We start from the raw sequence: 23,205 nt of genomic DNA on the forward strand, positions 1-23,205 counted from the left end.
CTGTAGTGTGCCGGGGATTCGAACCCCTTGCTCTAACGGACGGACCCGGTGATCAGGCGGGACCCCCGTGAGTACCTGGAGCGCAACTAGGTCGCGGTTCCCTCTGTAAACCGCCCTTCCACAGCGGACTACCTCTGCCTCACATGACGTCAAACGCAAATTCCATCAATTTATTCGTTAATCGCGGACTTGCGCCGCTCGTGGCTGGGGACGGGAGCGGGAGGGTTCACGTGATCCTGGCGGACGGTCGTGGCGTCGTGATCACGTGCCGAGGGCGCGGTGACGTCGTAGTGCTGGTGCGCATCTCTTGTAGTACCAGGGTCGCCTGGCGGGTGGAGTAGTGGCATCGTAGGGTCGATGATGACAAAGGGTTCAACTTGGCCGGCGCGTGGAATGGCCTCAATCGAGGCAATGATCGCGAACGCATGTAAGGTTATCGGCGACTGGCATGGTCTTGATGTGATGAAGGACCTAGAACCTGGAACGACCGATCACGCATGGAGACTCGCAGAAGTCTGGGTGGCATGCAAGCGACAATGGTCGAGGATGAGTAGGTAATGAAAAGAGACGAGCAACGAGGAGGCAAAGAGCCTTCAACCAGCCACTTGGGTATCATACGTACAGTATCACCAATTTCAAATCACCTGAACGCCTCGCTGTGCCAAATAGGCAAAAGACCAACCATCCCTGCCCAGAATATCCTACTTCTTGTCCCTACCTGGCGACAAGGGCCTGTTGAAGCCACCAACGCGGTTCATATACTGTCTGTACTCCGCCTTCTTGACCTTACTCACAGCATAGTTCCTGTCGTTGCCGGGCACTTTAGTATCCTTCGTGGTACGGAAATCCTTGAAACCCATCACGCGCTGCATCTCTGCTTCCGAATCCTCGTCCTCTAGATTACCGCCCATGTGTACATCGCGCGAGCTTGATGATTGTGTTTTCCCTGACCGAGGATCTGAGCCATTTGCCCGAGAGTCTTGTTGCCCACGAGGGCCGCCGCGAGCCGGGGCGCGAGATGGCTCGGGTGTGCTTGAGTCCTGGCGGCTGCGGGCGTTGCGGGGCCCTGATCGGTTGTAGTCATCGTAGCGGTCGGAAGGCCCATTACGGCCTCCTCTCGGAGGGGAACGGGATCGTCGCCTATCGTTGCGGCGTTCGCGATGCTGTGGAGAGCGAGATCGTTCGCGTTCTGAAAGACTGTTAGCTTTGGGCTTGATTACACCACTGCGGGGAAATAGCATACCATGTTTGGGTCTCAAATTACGCGGCTCATCGCGGCGACCGCCACGGTCATCTCTTCGAGAATTGCGATCCATTTTGTGTGGTTATGTGGTGTTACAAAGACAGATGTTGCACGCGACAAGAAAGTTTGACGTCCAGCTTCTCCAGATGGAGCTTAGGCGGCGTCACAGCAGTGGACCCTGCCGTGGACTTCATGAAGCTTGCCCGCTGTCCTCGACAACTTTCACGTGCCAATCAATATTCGAAGATATAAACTGGAAATGGAGTGAAATTACACTCAGTGGGCTCGCAGTGAGCTCACAAACCCCGAAACCAAGCGATAACGAATCACGAACTATCAAATCCATCTACAATGGCAACAATCCCACCAACTCCCTCGAGCTTAGGGTCTTGGGAAGAAGCGTTCAACCACCCCTTACCGGTGGTCCGGAAACTCGAGAGCCAGCTTCGAACACAGATTTCAGACAATCAGAATAAACTTCGATCACTTGTGGGAGCGAGTTATCGGGATCTTTTGGGAACAGCAGAGAGAATCATCGAGATGGACGGGCAGATGTCGCTTGTCGAAGGAAACTTGTCGGACATTGGTCGGAGGTGCGATTACAGGATTGTTGAAAGGGGTAGAGGGAATCTGGATGGATTGAGGAAGGCTGGCAGGAAAGAGGAGGAGAGTAAGCTTGAGGTGACAGCTCAGGTAAAGATGTTGACTGGAGCTCTCGATGCCGTCGCGAGGCTTGTCAGGAAGAGAGGGAATGCGCTCGGAGCGGCGAAGGTGTTGGTGTTGGCCAGACTGTTGCATAAAAGCGTTTCCGAAAGCGATAATGCGCCTACGGTTATTGCTGAGTTGAGGAAGAAGCTGGCCAGGACGAGGAAGCGGCTGCTCTCCTACATTGAACGATCGTTGGCACATGCGACTGGAGATCGCACCACGCTTAGCAACACACTGTGTGCATATGCTATGATCTCCAGCTCTACGCCGAAGGATGCACTTCGACATTTCTTGCAAGTCAGATACGAGCAGCTCGAGTCAAAGGCCGAAACGACAAGCGAAGAAAACGTCTTGACAATGCTGGATCTTTACGGCAAAACTCTTGTGGATGCTCGCGACCTATTCCCTCGCAGGCTTGCAGATGCTCTCGCTCAGCTGTCGAAGACGGCGTTATTGAAGGATGATCAAGTCACATCGGTTCAAGAGCTGAACCTCGATATCTACCAGCGCTGGATCCCTGAAGACATTCGAACCTTCACTCCATGGGTTCGCAGTGACCAGCTTACGATTTCTGATCTAAACGACGGCCTGAAATTCTGGGCCAAGCAAGCACAATCCAGTTTCGTGCAAGCTCTGGAAAGCTATCTTGAGTCACAAGCAGATGCAGAGGTTGTCCTCTCAACCCGACGAAACGTCCTCTCGCGCTTCCTCTCCGTCAGCAGCAAGCTCAAAAACGATGACTTCACACAATCAATCACAAACCTGCGCAACGCCTTCCTCAACCGCCTCGAAACCCTCGCCACCCAGTCCGCCGACATCTCCTCCTTCGCCCTCCAATCCCTCACCGACCCACCTTCCTCCCTCCCCACAACCCAACCCTCCCCCTGGACCCTCGCAACCCAAACCCTCGACCTCTCCGCCGGCGCCCTCCCCTTCCGCACCGCCATCCTCGACCACCGCCGCGGCCGCACCGGCCCCATCAAAACCGAGCACACCGCCCTCGACCGCTGGACCACCCAGCTCAACTCCCACTGGGCCTTCGTGGCCTCCATGCGCTCTGCAAAATGGGACGACGACCTCGCCTTCGACCTCGACGACCTGCCCTACGACGGCCCCGACTCCGAGTCCCTCCAGGAAGCCCTCAGCCGCGCCGACCCCGCCCGCCTCGAGCAAACGCTCCGCGCCGCAGCCTCCGCCGCCTTCGCATCCGCGTACAGGAAAGTCAGCGACGCCGCCGCCGCCCAGCCCGAGACCCCAGCCTTCTTCCTCCGCCTCCTGCGCGAACTCGACGCCCGCCGCGCCGCGCTCGCCGACCGCCTCGCCTCCTCCTCCTCCTCCTCCTCCCCCAACGAAGCCCTCATCACAACCCTCCACACCTCCCTCGCCACGCAAACCCTCTCCGCCCCCTGCGCCGCCTACGCCGCCGCCGCGCAGCGCCAATCGCACACCGCGACGAGCCTCTGGGACGGCGCCGCGCCGCCCCTGCCCTGCCAGCCGTCGCCCGCGGCGTGGAAGCTGCTCGCGGAGCTGCAGGGCGGCATGGCGGCGTGCGGGGAGGATCTGTGGAGCGCGAGAGCGGTGGCGGTGCTGAAGGGGCTTGTGCGCGAGGAGCTGAGGGAGGCGGTGGGGAGGTTCCCTGAGGGGGGAGATGGGGAGGTGCGAGCGCAGCGGGTTTTTGACGTGTTGTATTTTGGGGCTGCGTTTGGGGCGGAGACGGCGACGACGGGATGGGAGGAGAGGGTGGGGGAGTTGGTTGAGGGGGCGGGGGTTGATGCTGAGGGGAGGGCGAGGATGGAGAGGGGGGCTGGGGAGTATTGGAAGAGGACGGGGGTGTTGTTTGGGCTTTTGGGTGGGTAGGCTTTTTTGGGGTTGATAAAGGTTGCGGGGTTTTTGTTTTGTCGGTTTATCTGGTGTATGGTGTATGTGCCCTCTCTGTTGGTCCGACTTTGTGTGCAACTTGCCAAGACGCAACTCAAACTCATGTCTCCGTCGCTGTCGAGTGCCAGAAATCCAAAACACGCTTTTTCGATATCTTCCCTCTGCGCCGTGTAAATGCACATCCCAGATCTCTCCCGTATTCCCAACCAAGCGGCAAGACCCCGACTGCGATGACGAGACCTCGTTATTAAAAAAAAGAAAAAGGAAAAAAAAAAGACTACTTCAGATCCTTATCCTCCCCATGAAACAGCCTCAACACCGCCGCCGCCACAAGCACGCCATCGTGGATCAGCGCCGCCGTCTCCTTCGCCTCCAGCGCGTGCGCGTCGTCCTTGATGCCCCCGCTCTCCTGCCGCATCTCGATCTGCCGGTGCACCATCTGCTCGTCGAAGCCCAAGTGCCCTTGCGACGTGAACAGCCTGTCCCTCAGGTAAATCCCCTGCACCGGCGTGTGGTCCGTGCTCGCCCAGACGCGGACTTCGTCGTCGGGGGACAGGAGCTTGGTCGTGTGGTGCGAGGGGACGGTCGTCACTTGGTCCTGGTGCATTTGGTGCAGGTGGATGGTCGGCGAGTCCGTGCGGAAGAGGTACTGCCCGACGTCCGTGAGCTTCATGCGCGTGTGCGCGAGCTCCCAGCGGCCGGTGCTCGTGGGTTCTACGCTGGCGCCCAGCATGCGGCAGAGGATCTGGTGGCCGAAGCAGACGCCGCTGAAGCGCATCTCGGGCCGCGTGAGCCAGAGCTGCCGCAGCAGGTCGACGAGCTTGAGGATCCAGGCGTCGGAGCCGTGCGCGTCGTACATGCTGCCGGAGATGATGATGGCGCGCGTGTCGGCGGGGATTTCGGAGGGCGTGGGCACGTGGCCGGGTTCGGGGCCGTCTTCGACGACGTAGTGCATGTCGGTTTCGACGCCGAGGGGAGGGTCGTGAGCGGCGCCGGCTTGGTCGAAGAGCTGGTGGAAGACGGCGCCGAAGCTGCCGCGGCGTTCTTGCGTTTCCGGGTGCGTGGCGTCGGTTTCGAGGACGAGCATGCGGATCGTGTCGCGGGACATGGTGGCGGGTGGGGGGGCTTTGTCTGCGAGGAAGGTTCTTGTAGGCGTGGCCGGGAGGGGTGGCGACTTGAGAAGAGATGTGATTCGAGGTTGGAAGGTGTTGCTGAGGTTAGGCCGGATATGTGAGCGTCGTAGCAGTGCTGGTGGAGTTGAAGACAGAAATGTGTATATACCGCGCTGCATCGCTGCGGAGGACTAGTACGTCATCAATGGGGTCCAGAGAGAGAACAGTATACGTTGGAGGCGTAGATTTCCAGAACCTATTCCCACTTTTCGGCACGTCACAGGCTTCTTTCCTACCTTTGTCTGTCAGAGTCCCGCCCTGCTGCGGGATCATCGGGATCTTGGGAGAAGGGGTTACGAAACACTTTCAGGTCTCACGGGCCTGCCAAGAGTACAACGTGCCGAACGTCGATGGATCGCGCGCCGTCATGTTGTAGTCCGCGAAGATCAAAGCGAACCATCAGCCTGACTGTGCGAGGATGCGCATGAAGTCAAGTGACAGCGGCGGCGTCAATCCCGCTCCTGACATGTCGTCTCAGCCCTACGGGCGCGTGTGTAACGAGGCTCAGCGCGCTTGTGGAAGTATTGCCGCGACGCAGAGCTGCGTATCGCCAAGCCAGCCGCAGGCCGAGGACGCCGCTAATCCTAATGTCAGGTAGACAGGGTCCCGCGCGCCGAGGAAAAATAGTGTCGAAAGTGGGCGCGAATGACGGCGGCCGTGGAGAAGGGTCGCGCAAAGAGGGAATGCAGGGCGCCAAAAATCGCCATCGCCTGCATGCAGCTTGCTCGAGTACGGCGCAGGCGAGCGTCGTTTACGTCGTCTGCCATCGCGTAGCAAGCGCATCTGCAATGCAAATATTCGTGCGGCTTCTGAGCATATTGTGGCTGACGTACGCACCCGCAGCCGAAAATAGCAGGCGAGGATGGGATGCAGGCAGGCGTTATATTGGTGCTTGGTGTAACCGCGGGGACGGCGAATGCAGACCGAGCAGGCAGATAAAGGGAAGCGGGTGACAGAGTTTGTGCGCCGGGGACATGCAGGTCGCTATGTATCAGGCCGGTGGGAGGTTCACTCATGTACTCATGGAAGATAGACGGGCCTTTCGTCTTGCGAGACAGCGACGCTACTGCACAGCGAGACTGAAGACCCGAGGGCCTCAGGCAGGCAGGCTGCAGCGGGCAAGGCTAAAAACGCGAGATGTCGCCATGCGCACGAGGCGGGCGAGTAATGAGGTGCCTCAGGTGCGAGACATCGCCAAAGGCAAAGCAGGGCTGGCACTTCCCGGGCGGTTGGAATGGAGTGAGTGGTTGATCTGCCACTAGCGCTTTCGATAGTCTGCTGCACCGGCACCAGGGTCGGCTACCGTTTCAGCTTGCTGTGCGCGCCGGAACGATTGGCCCGGAGCGGGCGAGGGAGTCGCCGGGGCTGCTGGGGCTGCTGGAGTCGCTGGAGTCGCTGGAGTCGCGGCAGCAGCTCACAACGCCGCGCGCGGCCGTGACTGGTGAGACGAGACGGAGGCGAAGGAGGAGCTGGCGCTGTCGTGTGCCCGAGGCAGGCGACGGCGAGCGCGCACTGGTCGGGTGGCAAAGGACGATGGGCGGGTTGGCGGGGCAGGCATAATTACACACGGCGAGGCGTGGGGATGGTTGATTGCAGGGGCTGGAGATTGATTGATTGCGGGTGCGGGCCAGATATTGGAGGAGGAGGACGGCGAGGGAAGGCCAGGCGAGGCGGTGCGCTCGTTCGCAGCAGCAGCAGGCGGGCGCAAATTGTGTATTTCGACGTCGCCGCGCTCGCTTCGATGATCGCTTGTGGGCGTCTGGAGATGCCAATCAATGGTGCGCACCGCCTGCGTTTCACCTGCCGACGATCCCTGCGCATCATCCCTCGTCGCGCACCAGGGCCAGCACGGCCTGCCGGATGCGGCATGTCGTCCTCACGCATGCAGGGCCGCCGGGTGGTGAGGATGCGAGTGGTGCTGACTGGTCACTACTACTGGGTGGCTACACGCTACATGCTACATACATACAGGAGGAGGACGGACAGAGAGAGGGACGGGCGGGCGATGGAGTTACTCAGTAGTAATAAGTGGGCTGCGAGGGCTGCGTGCTAGCGCTCGCCGACCGCGTTTGGGTGGGCGAGTCGTCGCGCGCGCCCGCCGGCGCTGAAACGCAGACGGGCTGGCTGGGTGGTGGGTGGTGGGTGCCGCCGGCGCGGGCGAGAGTCGCGTGCGGCGGGCGCAGGAAATAGCAATGCTCGTTTACTCGTTAACTCGTTTAGCACTATTGTATTGGCGGCGAGGCAGGCGTGGCAGCTAGCGAGGCCCGTCGTCGCGAACGCAGCAGCGCCGCCCACTCGCGCTCCAAGGCTCGTGTGTGCCCGCCGGCATCCCAGGCATCCCTGTGCCCGCTGTCGCAGCCTGTTTCATCCTCCCACTCCCCCTCCCGCCGCGCCCAACACCACGCCAGCTCGACGCTCGACGCTCGACGCTCGACGCTCCACGCTCGCTCGCTCCCTACTTCCTCGCGCCGCCGCCGCCCACCGCCCGCCGTCGTGCTCCTCCTCTCGCCCTCCCTGTGTCTCTGCCTACACCCGCCACCTCGCCCTCCCTCTCGCCCTCCCTCCCTCCCTCTGCGCGCCCGCCCGCTCCAGCATCCTCCCACGCCGCCTCCCGCCGCACCGCGAAGTCTGTCCAACGCTCCGCGGCCCCATCGCCGCCTGTCAACCGTCGCTAGCGCCGCCTGCTAACCGCGCCGATCGCCCTCGCGCCGTGTCTGCCTCTCGCACTCCCAAGCTGCGCCCGGCGCCTGCTGCCGCTCGAGACCTCGACACAGAGCCGCCCTCCCAGCCTTCCACCACCATGACCACCGCCGTCGCGAACCCGCCCGCGACCTCTTCCGCCGCCCTCGCGCCCGCCCGCCACCACTCGCCCCGTCACTTCGCCGCCCTGGCCCCGTCGAGGTCCTCGAGGTCCCCTCCCAACGCCCTGCCCGAGTCTGCGAACAAGCGCTCGAGGAGTAATGCTTCGCCAACCTACGCCGCCCGCAGCAATTCAAACGAGCGTTCCTCTGCCAGCGGCAAGATCTCGCCCAACTCGTGAGTCTGCCAGAATTGCGTGTTCATTTTATAGGAAGGCGATTACTAATATTTCTCCTTACTACAGGCACCGCAGCGGACCTCCAATGATAAAGGTCAAAAAGGAACCTGGTTCGCCCAGCATGCAATCTGCGCGCCCACGCCCAAAGAGACTCGATCTTTCTTCCAGCACGCCTGGAGCTCGCGGTCCTCAAACCGCTCGACCTTCTGCGCCTTTGACTGCGCGCGACTCTGCCGGCCTTGCGATCCAAGATGTCGGCCTCGCTTGCCTGTCCCCGGGCTTCCAAACACACGATCCCGCTATGAGGGAGCAACTACAGAGGAGTCTCGACGTTCGGGACCAGCAGAGGCAGATCATTGAAGCCAGACAGAAGGGAGTCAAGCCTGGCAGCTCACACGATACCAGCGAGGGAGGCGCAAGAACACAAGACACAACGCTCTTTGGCGTGCAGACACGGACGCCTACCACATCAAGACGGAAGGGTCCTCCGCCTGGTTTGTCGATTAACGCGCCGTCTGCCGAGCAGTTTGCCAACGACAGAGTCATCCAATCCGCTCCTCTTCACCAAACATTTACTGGCCTTCGTCCCGGCGACCCATACACACGCCACGCACAACATGGCCCCAGCGGCCTGAGCCAAACTAGTCATATCCACCACGTCCCCGCGACCCAGACTAACAACCGCCTTCCACCAATTGCCGACGTGTTTGCCAACGACCGCCTCGACGGGCCTCGCGGCTACCCTCCAAACGATTCCCCTGGCCGCTCATCCCACGCCAATGTCCCGCCTCCCGTTCCTTCACCTGGCTTCCCGCCCTCCCACGCTCAACACCACCAACAACAATCCGCCGCACCACTCAGCAGCCGTGCCCGTGAGTTCCGCTCTGCCGACGAAGCCGTCCAATCCCTCACCCACGGGCGCGACGAGCTGAAACCCAAAGTCGTCCACTACGGTGGCGTGCAACCCCCGACCCCTCCCTCCCCTATGCCTCCTGGAGGTCACAGCGCAGCATCCCGCCACGCCTACGCCGCGCCCGGCGCACCCCACGACATCCACCACCCTCCCGCCACCGCCCGTCCCGACCTCGGCCGCACAGTCTCCACCTCAGGCCGCCGCCGCGGCCGCGACGAGTACGAGCGCGACAACGGCAGCCCGCCGTCAGCCCACGGCCGCCCGGAGCCCAAGCGCGCCGCGTTCGCCGTGCGCGGCGACGACGGCGGCAGCGGCGGCCGCGAGGACGACTGGAGGCACAACATGAGCGGCGCGGAGAAGAGGGAGGAGTTCCTCAGGCTCTGCGAGAGGGCTTGGGACCTCTTCCACTCTTGATCCGGCCCGCGGGAGGGTTTATCTTCGCTTCGACAGACACCATCTTTTCTGCATCGGACGGCTTCTTTCGTTTTTCCCTGGAGGTGACTTGCGTGGCGCAATGGGACACGGCCGGCGTTTCCGACCAAAAGGCTCGCGCGGTCGGTCGGTCGGTCGGTCGGTCGATGGGTTTTCGGTCGGCATACATTCTGTTTTTTTTTTCTCCTCGGCGTTCGGCGGCGTCACACCCTCTTTGACGGAGGATTTTTCGCATGTTTGCTTTCTGGAGGATGAACAGAGAGGGCACCCGCACGGAAGGAAAAAGTCACGAGCGAGGGAAGGTATGTAGAGGTTGGTGGAGCTTACGGACGACTTTTTTGTTTTCTTTAAACGTGATAGCGGTGGGGCAACGTTTTACTTCTACTTCTGCTTCTACTTCTATCTTTACTTTCTAGCTGGCAGGACGCCCTTTTTTCTTTCTTGATTCGACCTTCGATTTTTCTTCTTTCTTCTTTTGGCCTGCGTGGCGCTTTTTTGTTGGTCTTGGACTTCGTCTTTTGTCCCCCCTTCGAAGGTTGGGGGGCGAGAGCAAGGATGGGATGGGATGGGGCACTTATTCTGCTGGACGATAATGTCTGTCTGATTGACTGGACCCTAATCGTGAGTGAGGAAGGAAGGAAGGAAGGAAGGAAGGAAGGAAGAAAGAAAGCCTACCTTGACTGGAATGACAACATCCACTTTTTCTTCACCCGTTTCACATTGCGCGATTTCTGCTTTGCTGTTATTCTCGCTGAGATCATCTACTCGAGACCTGGTACAGTATCGCATCCCGCCCGCTGAGAAACATCGTGACGCGTAAGCACACATGCAGCCGTTCAATTGTTCCATCGATCACATGCGCCCAAACTGACGCCAGCCGAAACTAGGAAACTGACGCGAGTGCTAGACTTCACTTCACTTGATCTAACCTAACCTCGCCTCGCCTCACCTCACCTCACTTCATCTCATCACACCTCACCTCACAGCCCAAATCTCAACCTCCCGTCCCACCCCGCGCACTTCCAGTCCGAGGGTTTGCAGCAGGGCGGTTCCGCTGCTGCTGCTGCTGCTACTGCTGTTGCTGCTGCTGGCTGCCGTTATTGTTGCCGTGGAAGGAGGACGAGGAGGAGCCATAGTCGGCGCGGAGGGCGGCCAGGTCTCGATGGATTGGCGGATGGGGACTGGGGGGTGGTGAGACTGGTCAGTGATCGCTTTGAGGTGTGAGAGTAGACGTGAGGAGTGCTGAGTCGAATTGCTCACCTCCTCTGCGTTTCTTCTTGAGCTTCGTAGGGCCGAGGAGGGGTTGGGGCACTGTTAGGGGAGAAGTGTTAGTGAGGTGAGGGTGTGTGGATCAATAGGGGGTTTGTTAGGCGGTACCGAGCTTGAAGAACTCTTTGCCGTTGATTGTGATCATATCGACGGCTGGCATGGTCTGTTAGTGAGGGTGGGCGAAACGAAGACGTCTGGTGGGTTGTAGCGAGTGAGGTGTGGTTGAGGTGAGGAAGGAGCGAGGGCTCGTGGTTTCTGTAGTTACGTGCAGACGGATCGCGGTCTTCGATCTAGCCTCAGTTGTTTACTTCGATGCATGTGATTGAGGTGTGGGAACTCGATTCAGGTTTCAAGAAGATGGCATACCCGAGGGTTGTTGGATCGATAAATAGAAGCGATTGAAGTAGCATGCGTGACTTTCATACCCTTCGCTCAATCTGAATTTATTTTTTTAATTTGTGTAACAAAAATATATCGATACATGAACGTCAACACTGATACGCAAAGAAAATCCAACGCGCATGACACGTGCCATATATCTGAAGAGCAACTGTAAGCTGCTCCCTCGAGGACGACATCATGTCATTTGAGACAATTGCAACACCGGCCTGAGGCTCCTCTCTTTATTTTCCAATTCCCCCTCCAACTTGTTACCTCGACAGTGTATTTTGTAACACGGGGCTTGCAAGAAGAGAAGCGATTGATGAGCATTTCACCCCGACTCTCAGCAAGCCGTCCCCATACAACAGCGCCGAGGACATTACTTCAGACAGCCATAGAGAAACAAGCAATCTAAATGTATTCGATTTCGCCATTAGACTTCTCCAGAATCATCGTGGCCGGAACGCGAGCCGCATAGTCGGCCCTTGCGCTTGTTGTTGATCAACTTCAGCGTTCGCAGATTGGTCTGCGGGCTGCACCGGTTCCTCAGCATCCTGCTCCGTGGTTTCTGTCGAGGCATCCTGCTCATCTTGAGCTACTTCCTCGGAGGCAGGCTGGCTTCCCGGCCGCGCGGGCTCCACGGTTTGCTGCCGCGCGGCCTCTATCATCACCAAGGCATCTTGCCGAGCAAAATTTAATCTATCGACGGCAGATTGGCTTGTGGGCTGCTCAGACCCTGCAGTCGGCTGCACTACCGGCGCTGATGAAGTATCCTGCTGGGGTTGAGTGACTGGCGCAGGCGCGTCTCGGCTTGCTTGTTGCGTCTGTGCCAGGTGCTGCTGCCACGCCAATTGATGCCGGCGTTCCTGATTCACTCTGAATCGCTCGATTCTGAGCGCGACCCTTGTCTTCGACGCGGTTTGAGACGTGAGAGATGCCATTGTCGGGTGAGGGTGTGTCGGTTCTTGAGTATGGTTGGTTCTGTGTCAAGTTGGGCGGATTCACGGAGGAGGGGAACGCGGTCACTTTTAAATTGTTAGTCTGCACATTTACAGCATTTAGCTCGGGTAGTGTTCCCACTATACGCGCGAGAGTTTAATGCAGCGACGCTCGTCAGCATGCCTATAAATCGATGGGTCAGCCCTTGAAGACCCATAGCCCTGATCGCAGATTGAGATGTGTCAGTGGGAATGACTAAGCTGGTATTGAAGCTGCCTCCCAAAGTCAGACGAAAGCGGTACTGTGACGCTCGCTGAGGGTGATGCTGTCTGGTGGCTTAGTAATAAGGTTCGATGTGAGGACAAGTTGGCGGTAATTCGTTGCTGTCGATTCTCAAACGCGAACACCAACATTCAGCAATCGCGATACAGACGCGATCGTATGTGAGGCTGAGAGATTTTGGAAGTCTTTCGAAGTCAAGAAAGGGGTATCATTGAACTTTTCAAAGCAAGCCGGTCGTCGTCCAAGGTGCGGCAGAGCCAGCACCGCGCTATTGCCAACACAAACCAGATCAACCGACCATTCTCCTCGCCTCGGGCATTCTCTTGATCTCCTTTTGGCTCTCCTTCTTGCGCTTTTTGTCGATCGCCTTTTCGCGGTCCTTGCCCTTCATATTCTTGTACTTCTCCACCAGTGCCTTCTCCTTGAGGTCGCTCTTCTTCAAGTAGTAAGGGTTCTTGCCCTGCTCGACCTTCTGGCGTTCCTCCTTCCTGTGCTTCCGCAGAACCTCCTGCTCCCGCTCCTTTGCAGCCTTCGCCTTCATCTTGTTCTCCATGCTGCCAATCTTGCGCTTCAACTTCTCCTTGTCGTCTTCGTTCTTTGTTGTCTTCAATGCAGCCTTGAGCTCTGCGATCTCAGCAGCCTGGTATTCCTGCAAGAAACCGTATGCCTTCTCCACGTTGCCCGTGTGGGCGTGACGCTGCTGCATCGCGTCGAAGCGCGGATCGCGAACCTTGAGCTTGGGCACTTCGATGACTTGACGCTTGCGTGTGACTTGGTGCTTTGAGGACTGTGCCATGGGAGCATGCTTTGAAGTCGCACCGACCTCCGAGGGCGCAGAGTCTGAGTCCGAGCCAGAGCCTTCCTCTTCAGAGTCCTCTTCGTCTCTGGCGGAGGACTTTTTCGTGGATTGCTTCGACTTCTTCTGCACTTTTCCTCCAGACTCGTCGGCCTTTCTCTTCTTGATCTCGCGCAGCCTTTCTCTCAGCGCCTCCAACTTTTCCTCCTGCGCGGGGTTCGTCTCATCGTTGCGCTTTCGCTTCCGCGACAGAGCATCCTGCGCCTGCTTCAAGGCTCCGAAAGAAATGTTCTCAAGCTGTCCACCGACTTCGCCCTCATCGTCGTCTTCCTCGCCGTCTCCGGCATCTCCATCCTCATCGTCTTCCGATCCGTCATCAAAGCCGTCTGCTGACTGTGCGTCGTCTCCACTCACACCACCTTCAGAAACATCAAAATCCTCTTCATCCTCAGGCTGCACCCGCGACGGGCGAATGTTGCGGTTGAGCAATTTTCCAGGCGCCATGATGCTGCTCGAACGGCGATGGCTCCGTCGGCGGAGATATTTTTCGCGAACTTCCCCAAAAGCGCAGGCCAGCCCTGCGAGTCGCGGGCGGGCGGATGCGGCGGCAGACAGCGCGGCGGCGGGCGGCCGTTGGCTAGCGCGGAGGAGTAAAGTCAGAGTGACGTTACGTGAAGCTGCGAGCTTCCCGGTGGGTGGCTTGCTGGACAGCAGACTGCATCATCTTGGTATCAGTAAGCTGGCCGCAGAGCTCCGTCATACATCCTTGCTAGGGTAGTGGTAGTAGTCTTCACTCTTCTTTCGCCATTGTCCTCTTCACTCGAGTTTCTCACAATTGACCAAGACGTCTCTATACTTTGCCATTGAGCCACTCGGCACCCATCTAGATATACCACAGCTCCAGCCACAGATTCCAATATGAAGATCCTGACCAAGGAAGAAGAGCAGGAGCACTACAAGTGAGCCTAGACACGCGACCTCGTCCTCCAACCAAAACAACACTGACACCAAATTCAGCGCGACCGTCAAAGGTGGCGTCCTCGGAGGCGCCGCAGGCCTCGCCCTCGGCGGCCTCGGCGTCTTCGCAGCATCGCGAAGATACCCAGCCTTCCGCGGCCTCACGCTCCCCTTCCGCGCCTTCCTGATCACCGGCAGCGGCACATTCGCCGGTAAGTCTGCTTACGACAGTTCTATTCTACGCCAATATCATTAACACTCCATCCCAGCCATCGTCGCCGCCGACTCCAACTCCCGCAACTTCGAGAACGCGCGCAACCCCGAGCGGCAATTCCGCGACGAGTCCCAGAACCTGCAGGCCGAACTCTCGTCGCAAAAACCGCTCTCGCAGCGCGCCCTCACCTGGGCCGCCGACAACCGCTACTCGCTCGTCTTCGGCTCCTGGGTCGCCTCCATGGGCGGCGCGCTCGCGTTCGTCGGCCGCAACCCGTACCTGACCGGCCAGCAGAAACTCGTGCAGGCGCGTGTGTACGCGCAGGGGTTGACGATGGCCGTCGTCATCGCGTCGCTGGCGTTCGAGGGCGTGGACTCCGCGCAGGGGAAGGGCAGGTGGGAGACGGTGAGGTATCTCGACCCCGAGGACCCGGAGCACAAGAGGGTTGTGGAGAAGCAGGTGCATCACGAGAGGTATGCGGGCGAGGACCAGTGGCGGGATATGGTTGCTGCGGAGGAGGAGAGGATCAAGGAGCGCGAGGAGGCGGTGGCGAAGAGGGAGGAGCAGAAGGGGCACAAGGAGAAGGCGAAGAGGCATACTTTGGAGAAGGCGGAGCATGGGAAGCCGGAGGAGAGCAAAGATAGTAAGCTGAACGCTCCTTGAGTTTGTCGGGAAGCTGTAGGATTGAGTGTGGTTTTTGGCGATGCGGCCATGAGGCTTGCTTAAATGTTAACGATAGGCGCGGTGCGGGATCTGGCATGTACGATTCGCCCGCGTCGTGCTCGGATGGTTGTAAGGCGCAGGCGCGTGGAGGAACACTGTACATAAATGTTCGTATGATCACGTTAAGCCCTATCGCGTTCCTTCTCAAAGCAAGCATCGAACGCGACGCGACAGGACGCGTGAATTCCACGCCCAATACGTACAGGTCGTTCGTCCGCTTCGTCCGGTCGCGCGCGCAGATTTGAAGAGTCCTGCGCCATTGAGATCCCGGACAAAAACAGTTTCGACATCTTCTTTTTTCATTTCGTGCGTAATATTACATTGCTGCCCTCGAATGCAAACCCGCCTCTCCTCCGCTTTTGAAGTGTGATGCTATAAGTACAGAGAATTTTTTGTCGGCCGTGTCAGCGTAAAAAAGAAGCAGAGGAAATGAGAAAGCCCAGAAATTGCGCGAATGCAGTGGCAGAGAAAGCAACCAGAAGCAAAAGTCGTAAGGGAAAGGGAAATGGTTCGGCCGTCGCAGTTGTATATGTTGTGATGCAGTGATCTTGCAGTGATTGTTGGGTTTTTGTCCGTAATTTTGGGCCCCGAGTCGCAATGGTTTCAAGTGTGTTTTCTGGTTGCTAGTTTGTTGGCTTTGTCCTTACTCCTGCTCTTTTCCCTGGTTCGATATTGGTACAAGGTGGATGCGAATGGAGTGCGCGCGAGGTGCTGGTCTTGTCTGGAAACCTGTGGGATTGACTGCGCAACAGGAGACTCTGGCTCGACGAAAATCGGCGCAGATTGGTGAAATCGAGAGGTCAGAAGCTGAAGTAGCTAGCGGCTTTGAGGCGGATTTGGTCCAGTTGGGTGTCCTTCCGAACTAGGAGGTCCTGAACCTGGTCGACTGATGGGCCCCTGAGATTGCGGTAATCGAGGGCCGAATGGGACTCCAGCAAGCGCGTCATCATAGTGCCGTGGTCCAGTGGTTCTGGCTGGAGTGTCTTCCGGTTCAATCCTGCTGTAGGGACTTTCGTAGTGAGGGTACCCGTACGCTTGCTGTTGATGCTTCTGTTGCGGCTGATTGGGGGCGCTCGCGTCGAATTGGCTTTGCGGCGGGTCATCCTGATCAGATCGCATTGACTTCCTTCGTCTCCTCTTCCCGGACGACGATCCAGAGTGACTTGAGGTCTTCTGTGTCGTCGGGGTGGTGATCATGGCCGAAATCGGAACGCGCGAAGTTGGCGGAAGGGAAGGCTTGGACTCGACGGTGGGCGATGAAATCCTTGCTGGAGCAGATGCTGGCGCCAAAGCTGGTGACGGCGCGAGAGCGGGCGAAGGTGCTGCTGAGGGTCCGGGGATCGTGACGCGTGGAGCAATCGAAGAGTCTCTTCGAGGCCCTGCGCCAGTCCCTGCCGCGGCCGCTGCTGCTGCACTTGATTCTGCTGCTTTCGCCTGGGCTTCTGCTTTTGTCGGTCTGCCGCGCTTGCGCTTGATTTGACCTCCTGGTGTCGCTGAGGGCTGTGGAAGGATCATCATCCCTGAATGACCCTCGGTTTTCGTCTTGGGAAGCAGCTGACGGCCAGGAGGACCACTAGGGTAGGAACTCGTCGTTTCTAGCTGCCACGGTCGTCGCAATGGCCCAATCGGAGCGGACAATGGCGTCTGAGGCGCTGTGGACTGCGAAAGGGGTGAGTACCCGGCGCCGCGTTTCAAGTCTTCGAAGGCTGCGCGACACGCATTGACCGATCGACCTGCAAGACGTGTGAGGATGTTTCGTTTATCGATGTTTTACGCGTGAATTCGAAAGTACCTGGCGGCAAGGGGATGTCGTCCCACCTGGGCTGGTGGTTGCCCAACACTTGCATTACAACATTAAGCATTGTCGTGGGCGAAGGGGAAACGCTTTTGATGATCTCGGCCAACAAGTAGTTCTGGCGACTGTCAGTCGATGCTGGGCGCGCCAATGGATTCGCAGTCGTCGACGGTACCTTTTCATCATTAGTGAAGACTGGCTCGCGTGAGCCGGCCATAACAGGAGCGAAGCGAAAGAGGAACGCGTTCAGGCTTCATGAAAAACATCCGTCCAAGTCGCGTGGTACAAGAATATATCGGATACTTGATTGGGCGCGTAGAGTCGTCAATTCGTCAATTAAACGAGCGGGCGCGACGCTGCAACAAAGGAAAATTCGGCGGACCTCCTGCGCGCGAGGTGTGGTGTGGCCAGTCGGGAGGGCGACGGAGGCGACTCAGCGGCGGGGCATGGAACGAGTGTGTGAGAAGGCGCCGTGCCAAACCTAGGAAACAAAGGGCAAATGCAGGCCGTGACGAAGCAGAAGCAGACAGAGGGGCTGGCGGGCGGGTCAGGACTCAGGAGGGCGAGGCGCTGAAGGGTGCGCGGAGGGTGAAGACGAGGTGGGCGTGGAGTGCCGGGCGTGGCAGCGCTCTGGCGGGCGTGCAGAAAGGCGTGGCGGCAATGGTGCGCACAGCTACCGAGCACTCGCACAGGGAGATGAAACGGTGGGAACGGGCGCGGTGCAGGAGGGACGACGCAGGAGGAGCCTGGAGATGCAGGCCTGCGTTAGCTGCAGTGTGTAAGTGCGCGATCTTTTCGGCGCGCAGACCCACGGCGGAGGGTCGCAGGCTCGCAGCGCAGCAGCAGCAGCAGCAGCAAGCCCGGCCGGCCTACGTGCAGCGTGCTAGCGAGGGCGCGCGCCAATCGCCGTGCGTCTGGCCTATTTCTCGCCGCCGGCCAGCAGCGGTAGCAGCAGCAGCAGGCGTGAGGACTGGTGTCGTCGCCGGCCGGTGGAGCGTGTTGCGCGGGCCAGGGCCGATCGCCGTGGCGCCCTTCTCCCCAGAGCTTCTTCGACTATTCTCTTGTTCTCCCGCCGCTGGCCCGGCCTTCCGACCCAAACATTGCGCGGTGAGGATGCGCTACAGCGCCTCGGGCCCAGCCTCCACTCTGCCCTGTCGCTGCCGTCCAGGAGTTGTGGTGTGCAAGTGCTTTCCGCCCTTCCTCCTCCTCCAGTATACGACGCTGCACGCCGCCCAACCAGGCCGCGCTTCCTGCTCGCGCTGCCCCACCGCGCACGCAGTCCGAGAGGGTCTCTCTGCTCGCCATCCACTGCCCTCTGCGCCAGGCGTCTAACTGCCGGCCCGTTCGCCTCGCTGCCGGATCTCGCCAATTATTACGCGCCCGCCGCCATTTGTGCGTCACGAAGCGCGGCCCAGAGTTCACACCAGACTCACCACTCCCGGGCCCGCGGAGGCCCGCCGCCAAAGCCAAAGGCCACCTGCTCACCGCTGTTGTCGCTCCGGCGGGGCTGTCCAGCGTCCGTCATCAAACCGACACAGCAGAACCGGCTTAGGGGAACCTTAACATCTATTCGGCGGACCCAGCCACGCCCGGCTTGGCCCTCGCCGCGTCTTGCCGCCGTGTGTTTCAGAAGTAGAGGCGGGTCCTGCTTCTGACACGCGCGAAAAGCGCTGCGCCCTATTTTCGATCTCGTGGGTGCGGGCAAGTCCGGCTCGTGCCACATATTCAATGCAGTGATGTGCAAAGGCTCTGCCGCCAGCGCCGTAAACAAACCTGAGCCTCGAGACCGGGATCGTTCGCGCTAGGCATGTACGATTAGAGGGTTTGCGAGCTTGGGCAGGCGGTCAGACATTCCAAGTAGGCTACGAGCGAATCGAGCCAGTGCTTCCGACGCGGTCGAAAGCATGCCAGTCTAGACTGCGCCTGACGCTGGAAGCCCGCATAAGTTCCACGGTGCTCTTGGTCGATCGATATTTGTTAATAATACTGTCATCATGCTGTGACCTCTCCAACAATGGTTCGGCGCGGCGAGGTCTAACCTCGTAGCCGCAGAGTAGTCACCATCAATGATCGCAAACTTCCTAGCGTGGATCTCGGCAAGCCGAGGCTCCGCTCGAATTCCGCAGCGCTCGCACCGTGATCTAACGTTGCTCCATCCGCGCCATGTGGTCGATCCTGATAGCCCCAAACACATGGCGATACGTAACAGCCTTCTGGCAGGGGGATCCTTGCGCGGCCGAGCTATTGCGGTCTGACGATGCCCTTCGGACTTATATCCAGCGTTCTACCAGCCACGCGGCCACTGCTGGACCCAAGTTTTGCTTTCACCGGCCTCGCTCTACTGTCGGTATTTTGCATGTAGGGCTGGATCTGTCGGTAAGCGAGATGGATTTGCCAAAAGCGTCTGCTCTCCTGTCTTAACTGTGATTTGTAATCTGTCTTGTTGCTGTTTGCTGACGTTGTTCCTCCAAGTGCGTGCTCGACGACCCCACAAAGGAACACGGAACCTAGACGATCGTAACCAGCACGGCGGATACTTCTGGAACATTGCACACCTATCATTACATTCTGCCGGCATTCGCAACTGGCATTTGAATACACGCCCACTCGTCCCTCGCTGGAATCGACGAGCTTGGCTTTTGTCGAACGAATTCACCACGTATCCAGTGTGGGCGATCATCGGGTATTTTCGCTCGAATCTTCTGCCATTCTGAGGGTCACTGCATGCCAGGAAAGCAGAAATTGGTCGTACTCGTTACTACTTCGCGCATCTCATCAGTGTAGTCTTGATGCGCTGACACCCGTTCGTTCCTCTCTGGAGGCGGCAGCTTGCTGAGGTCGGTACGGCAAGCGGGATGCTTGGCAGAATCGCTCAAGTCGCCGCCGCCGCCGAAGTTCGATGCGCCCAAGTTGGTCGGCCTTCCCTTTTCCTAGCATCTTTCGCGTTCGCGCCTACTTCTTGTGTTTCTTATTAGCAGAGGCGCGCGCTCCTTCACTCCGCGCGACTTCACAATCTCACGAAATCCTCCTATTCCCGACGCCCGACGCCCGGTCCCTGTCACAAGCCTTGCATCGAGTACCCGTTGTCGTAATCCGCCAGGAATCTCTCACATCCCCTCACCTGCATGTAACTTCGTCCCTGCGACCGAAAACGCGACATTACAAGTAGCGTCACCGCAGATTGCGGACGAGGAAAGCCCGCGCATCAATGCGTCCTTGAACGCGCTTTCCACGAAGTGAATTCGAAAGAGGCTACAAGCCGGGACTAGTGAACAACCGCGAACAACCGCGAACCAGCAGTGAAGTGTTGTGAAAGGAGAGGCATGTGCATCTGAGGCTCGGCTTTGTTCATCCGTGCTGTCAAAACTCCGCTCGCTTGCCAGTCTGCTCTCTCCTCTTCGACCTCAACCGCGCATCTATATACACAATACGACAATCCTTCTAGGCCGATGGCCGACGAAGACAACATGGCGAAGCAGGAGGAGAAGCTGGAGTCGGAAGTGGGGGAGATGCGTCTGAAGGAGGAAGATCAGGACACGAACGAGGCGAGCATGGAGGCCGTGCCGGAGGCAGCATCACAGCAGGAGCGCGCTGCATCCCACGGCGCTGGCGAAAGCACACCCACAGTCGCAAAGAGCAATTCACGGTCGCCCGTGAAATCAGAGAGCATGGCTGCCTCACCAGCCCCTAAGAACGAGCAAGAGGACATGGTCGGCGGAGATGTCACCCTGAAGCAGGAGCCTGGGAAGCCGCCCAGACTTGCGCGGGCAACATCACACAAGGTCGAGCGACGGCCTCCACCTATGTTCTCGGACTATAAGGACAGCACATCGGACGCCACATCGACGTTCCAGGTCATCACTGAGTGCAGTTATGCAAACAAGTACCTGGGCACCACTGACCCGGCGCTAGAGTGCGACTGCGCAGAGGAGTGGGGTAAGTTGTTCATTCTAGCAGACTCATTTGCGCCACCTATTCGGCGAAGACTTCCCTAACAACCCTCACAGACTCCGCTACTCGTAAGAATCATGCCTGCGGCGAAGACTCCGACTGCATCAACCGCGCCACGAAGATGGAGTGCGCACGTGACTGCGGGTGCGGATCCGCTTGCGAGAACCAGCGCTTCCTGCGAAAGCGGTACGCCAAAGTCTCGGTCATCCAGACGGAGAAAAAGGGATATGGCCTTCGCGCGGACGCCGACCTTCAGGCTAATGATTTCATTTTTGAATACATCGGCGAAGTCATCGGCGAGCAGGCGTTCCGCCGCCGCATGCAAAATTACGATGAGGAGGGCATCAAGCACTTCTACTTTATGTCCCTGACGAAAGGAGAGTTTGTCGACGCGACTAAACGAGGCAACCTCGGGCGCTTCTGCAACCACTCGTGTAATCCCAACTGTTACGTCGACAAATGGGTCGTTGGCGACAAATTGCGCATGGGCATCTTTGCCGAGCGCAAGATCAAGGCTGGCGAGGAACTCGTCTTCAACTACAATGTTGATCGATACGGTGCGGACCCGCAGCCGTGCTACTGTGGCGAGCCCAACTGCACCGGCTACATCGGAGGGAAAACCCAAACGGAGCGCGCAACGAAGCTTTCGAAGGCCACAATCGAAGCACTCGGTATCGACGATGCAGACGCCTGGGATACGGCTGTTGCGAAGAAGCCTCGCAAGAAGAAGGCCAGCGAAGACGACGAGGAGTACGTCAACAACCTCGAGCCTAAGGAGCTCGACGAGGGGGGCGTGCGCAGCGTCATGGCCCAGCTGCCTCAGTGTAAGGAGAAGTGGATCGCCGTCAAGCTGCTCAACCGTATCCAAAGAGCCGATGATCCCCACGTTATCAACCAGGTCGTGCGTATGCACGGGTATCGTCATTTGAAGACTGCGCTGGGCAACTTTTCGGACGACGTCAACCTCTGCCTTCAGATTCTGGATGTGCTGAATAAGTTACCGAGGATTACAAGAAACAAAGTGCAGGATTCCAAGATCGAGGACGCAGTACAACCGCTCACCGAGAGCGAGGACGAAAGGGTTGCATCACAGGCGCGAGACCTGCTTGAGGCCTGGAGTAAGCTGGAGGTTGGATACCGAATTCCTCGCGTGAAGCGAGACCCTAATGTCGCCGCTTTCGACCGGAAGACTGAGCGCGTCGATCGCCGGGATGACGGACGACGCCGGTCAAAATCGCGCAGCCGTTCAAAGTCTCCTGAACGGGTGCATGCTCCCAAAGGACCCAAGGCAAATGTACCTGCGCGACCTGCATTCCGGCCCCCTCCTCGCTTCAGGCCTCCGCCTCCCACCGGGCCTCTACCTGCTGGCTGGTTTGAAGCGGTCGCACCGAACGGTTCAAAATACTATTACGACAGCAATGGAACAAGATCATGGCAACGCCCAACCGCACCCGCGCACGGCGCCCCGCCTCCTCCTCCGCCCAAAGCAGTATCCGACCAGCAGATGCTGCAAGACCTCATCAAGAACATCGTCGCCAACAAGCAAGAAGCCAGCAAACCCGCCTCCGAATCCGCCACCCCAGCCGAGACACCAAAAAAGGAGCGCAAAGAAGAAAAATGGAAGTCCCTGCCCGAGGAAAAACAGAAGAAACTATACGAGTCCGCCATCCAGCCCCACGTTATGCACGTCGTCAACAAATTCAAGAAGAAGATGGACAAGGACGACCTCAAGCGCCTCGCCAAGGACGTCAGCAAGAAAATCGTCAACACGGATTTCAAGAACGGGCGCGTCGTCGGCGATCCGAGCAGGATCAGCGATAGGCATGCCAAGAGCGTCAAGAAGTACGTGCACGAGACGTTCGACAAGGCGAGCAGGAAGAAGGCCGAGCACGAGCGCAAGAAGGCGGAGCGGAAGGCCAAGGGTGACGGCGACAACGACGAGAGCCACACGCCGTCCGGCTCGCCCACGCGCGCACAGGAGCCTGACGAGCCCGTCCTCTCGGACGACGAGGACGCGGGCGCCGCCGAGGCGACGCCGGAGAGTACCTCTGCGCTGAAGAGAATGAGAGAAGAGGATCATCTGAATGAGGCGGCCGACGACGCTGTTTTGAAGAAACTACGTACTCACGAAGAAGAGCCCCCCGCTCCGCCTCCTCCGCCGCCTCCGCCCGCTGAGCCAGAGCCAGAGCCAGAGCCAGAGCCAGAATCTATGGACACCGACCCGTCGCCTTACGAGGACCAGACAGCGGCCGGAGCGCAGCAGCTTGCGAACGGCGAGGATCCAGGTTTCGCGATCAGAGGCGCTTCGAGTCGCCCCGGCTCCGCGCACAAGAGCCACGCGCAGCTCGAGCCCCTGCAGACTGCCACGCCGCCTACGACGGGGTCGCCGGACGCGGACGACCCGGAGAAGGTCGCGAGACGGCAGGCGTACGCGGGCATGAGCGCGGAGAGGATGAGGCAGTTGGGGTTGTTTGATGGTGCGGCGGAGTAGTGGGTTGATTGCCTGAGACTTGTT

At 58.9% G+C, this 23,205-nt stretch overlaps 9 protein-coding genes across 9 annotated transcripts; 5 read left to right on the forward strand and 4 right to left on the reverse strand.

The window, feature by feature from the left end:
* Positions 1 to 568: 568 nt before the first annotated feature.
* On the reverse strand, positions 569 to 1,341 carry WHR41_08549 (uncharacterized protein). Its single transcript, XM_069377153.1, has 2 exons — positions 1,244 to 1,341; positions 569 to 1,189 (listed from the first exon to the last, which is right to left on the reverse strand). The coding sequence occupies exons 1-2, from the start codon at positions 1,314 to 1,316 to the stop codon at positions 702 to 704; spliced, it is 561 nt and encodes a 186-aa protein (XP_069225723.1). The 5' UTR covers positions 1,317 to 1,341; the 3' UTR covers positions 569 to 701.
* A 253-nt stretch (positions 1,342 to 1,594) lies between these two features.
* On the forward strand, positions 1,595 to 3,808 carry WHR41_08550 (uncharacterized protein; the record flags this gene model as incomplete). The annotated part of the gene is made up of 1 exon (XM_069377154.1): positions 1,595 to 3,808. The coding sequence occupies one exon, from the start codon at positions 1,595 to 1,597 to the stop codon at positions 3,806 to 3,808; it is 2,214 nt and encodes a 737-aa protein (XP_069225717.1).
* Positions 3,809 to 4,106: 298 nt separating this feature from the next.
* On the reverse strand, positions 4,107 to 4,937 carry WHR41_08551 (uncharacterized protein; the record flags this gene model as incomplete). The annotated part of the gene is made up of 1 exon (XM_069377155.1): positions 4,107 to 4,937. One exon carries the CDS (start codon positions 4,935 to 4,937, stop codon positions 4,107 to 4,109), a length of 831 nt encoding a protein of 276 aa, XP_069225718.1.
* Positions 4,938 to 7,801: 2,864 nt separating this feature from the next.
* On the forward strand, positions 7,802 to 9,365 carry WHR41_08552 (uncharacterized protein; the record flags this gene model as incomplete). The annotated part of the gene is made up of 2 exons (XM_069377156.1): positions 7,802 to 8,037; positions 8,105 to 9,365. 2 exons carry the CDS (start codon positions 7,802 to 7,804, stop codon positions 9,363 to 9,365), a joined length of 1,497 nt encoding a protein of 498 aa, XP_069225732.1.
* Positions 9,366 to 12,543: 3,178 nt separating this feature from the next.
* On the reverse strand, positions 12,544 to 13,554 carry WHR41_08553 (uncharacterized protein; the record flags this gene model as incomplete). Its single annotated transcript, XM_069377157.1, has 1 exon — positions 12,544 to 13,554. One exon carries the CDS (start codon positions 13,552 to 13,554, stop codon positions 12,544 to 12,546), a length of 1,011 nt encoding a protein of 336 aa, XP_069225719.1.
* A 219-nt stretch (positions 13,555 to 13,773) lies between these two features.
* On the forward strand, positions 13,774 to 15,076 carry WHR41_08554 (uncharacterized protein). Its single transcript, XM_069377158.1, has 3 exons — positions 13,774 to 14,009; positions 14,068 to 14,219; positions 14,277 to 15,076. Exons 1-3 carry the CDS (start codon positions 13,969 to 13,971, stop codon positions 14,882 to 14,884), a joined length of 801 nt encoding a protein of 266 aa, XP_069225713.1. The 5' UTR covers positions 13,774 to 13,968; the 3' UTR covers positions 14,885 to 15,076.
* A 684-nt stretch (positions 15,077 to 15,760) lies between these two features.
* On the reverse strand, positions 15,761 to 16,956 carry WHR41_08555 (uncharacterized protein; the record flags this gene model as incomplete). Its single annotated transcript, XM_069377159.1, has 3 exons — positions 15,761 to 16,677; positions 16,737 to 16,857; positions 16,915 to 16,956. 3 exons carry the CDS (start codon positions 16,954 to 16,956, stop codon positions 15,761 to 15,763), a joined length of 1,080 nt encoding a protein of 359 aa, XP_069225714.1.
* Positions 16,957 to 18,902: 1,946 nt separating this feature from the next.
* Positions 18,903 to 19,250, forward strand: WHR41_08556 (uncharacterized protein; the record flags this gene model as incomplete). The annotated part of the gene is made up of 2 exons (XM_069377160.1): positions 18,903 to 19,115; positions 19,212 to 19,250. 2 exons carry the CDS (start codon positions 18,903 to 18,905, stop codon positions 19,248 to 19,250), a joined length of 252 nt encoding a protein of 83 aa, XP_069225715.1.
* Positions 19,251 to 20,188: 938 nt separating this feature from the next.
* On the forward strand, positions 20,189 to 23,181 carry WHR41_08557 (uncharacterized protein; the record flags this gene model as incomplete). The annotated part of the gene is made up of 2 exons (XM_069377161.1): positions 20,189 to 20,675; positions 20,747 to 23,181. 2 exons carry the CDS (start codon positions 20,189 to 20,191, stop codon positions 23,179 to 23,181), a joined length of 2,922 nt encoding a protein of 973 aa, XP_069225716.1.
* Between the last annotated feature and the right edge of the window lie 24 nt (positions 23,182 to 23,205).

This window comes from Cladosporium halotolerans (assembly GCF_011745625.1).
Source record: "Cladosporium halotolerans strain TM138-S3 chromosome Unknown Sca47, whole genome shotgun sequence".
NCBI lineage: Eukaryota > Fungi > Ascomycota > Dothideomycetes > Cladosporiales > Cladosporiaceae > Cladosporium > Cladosporium halotolerans.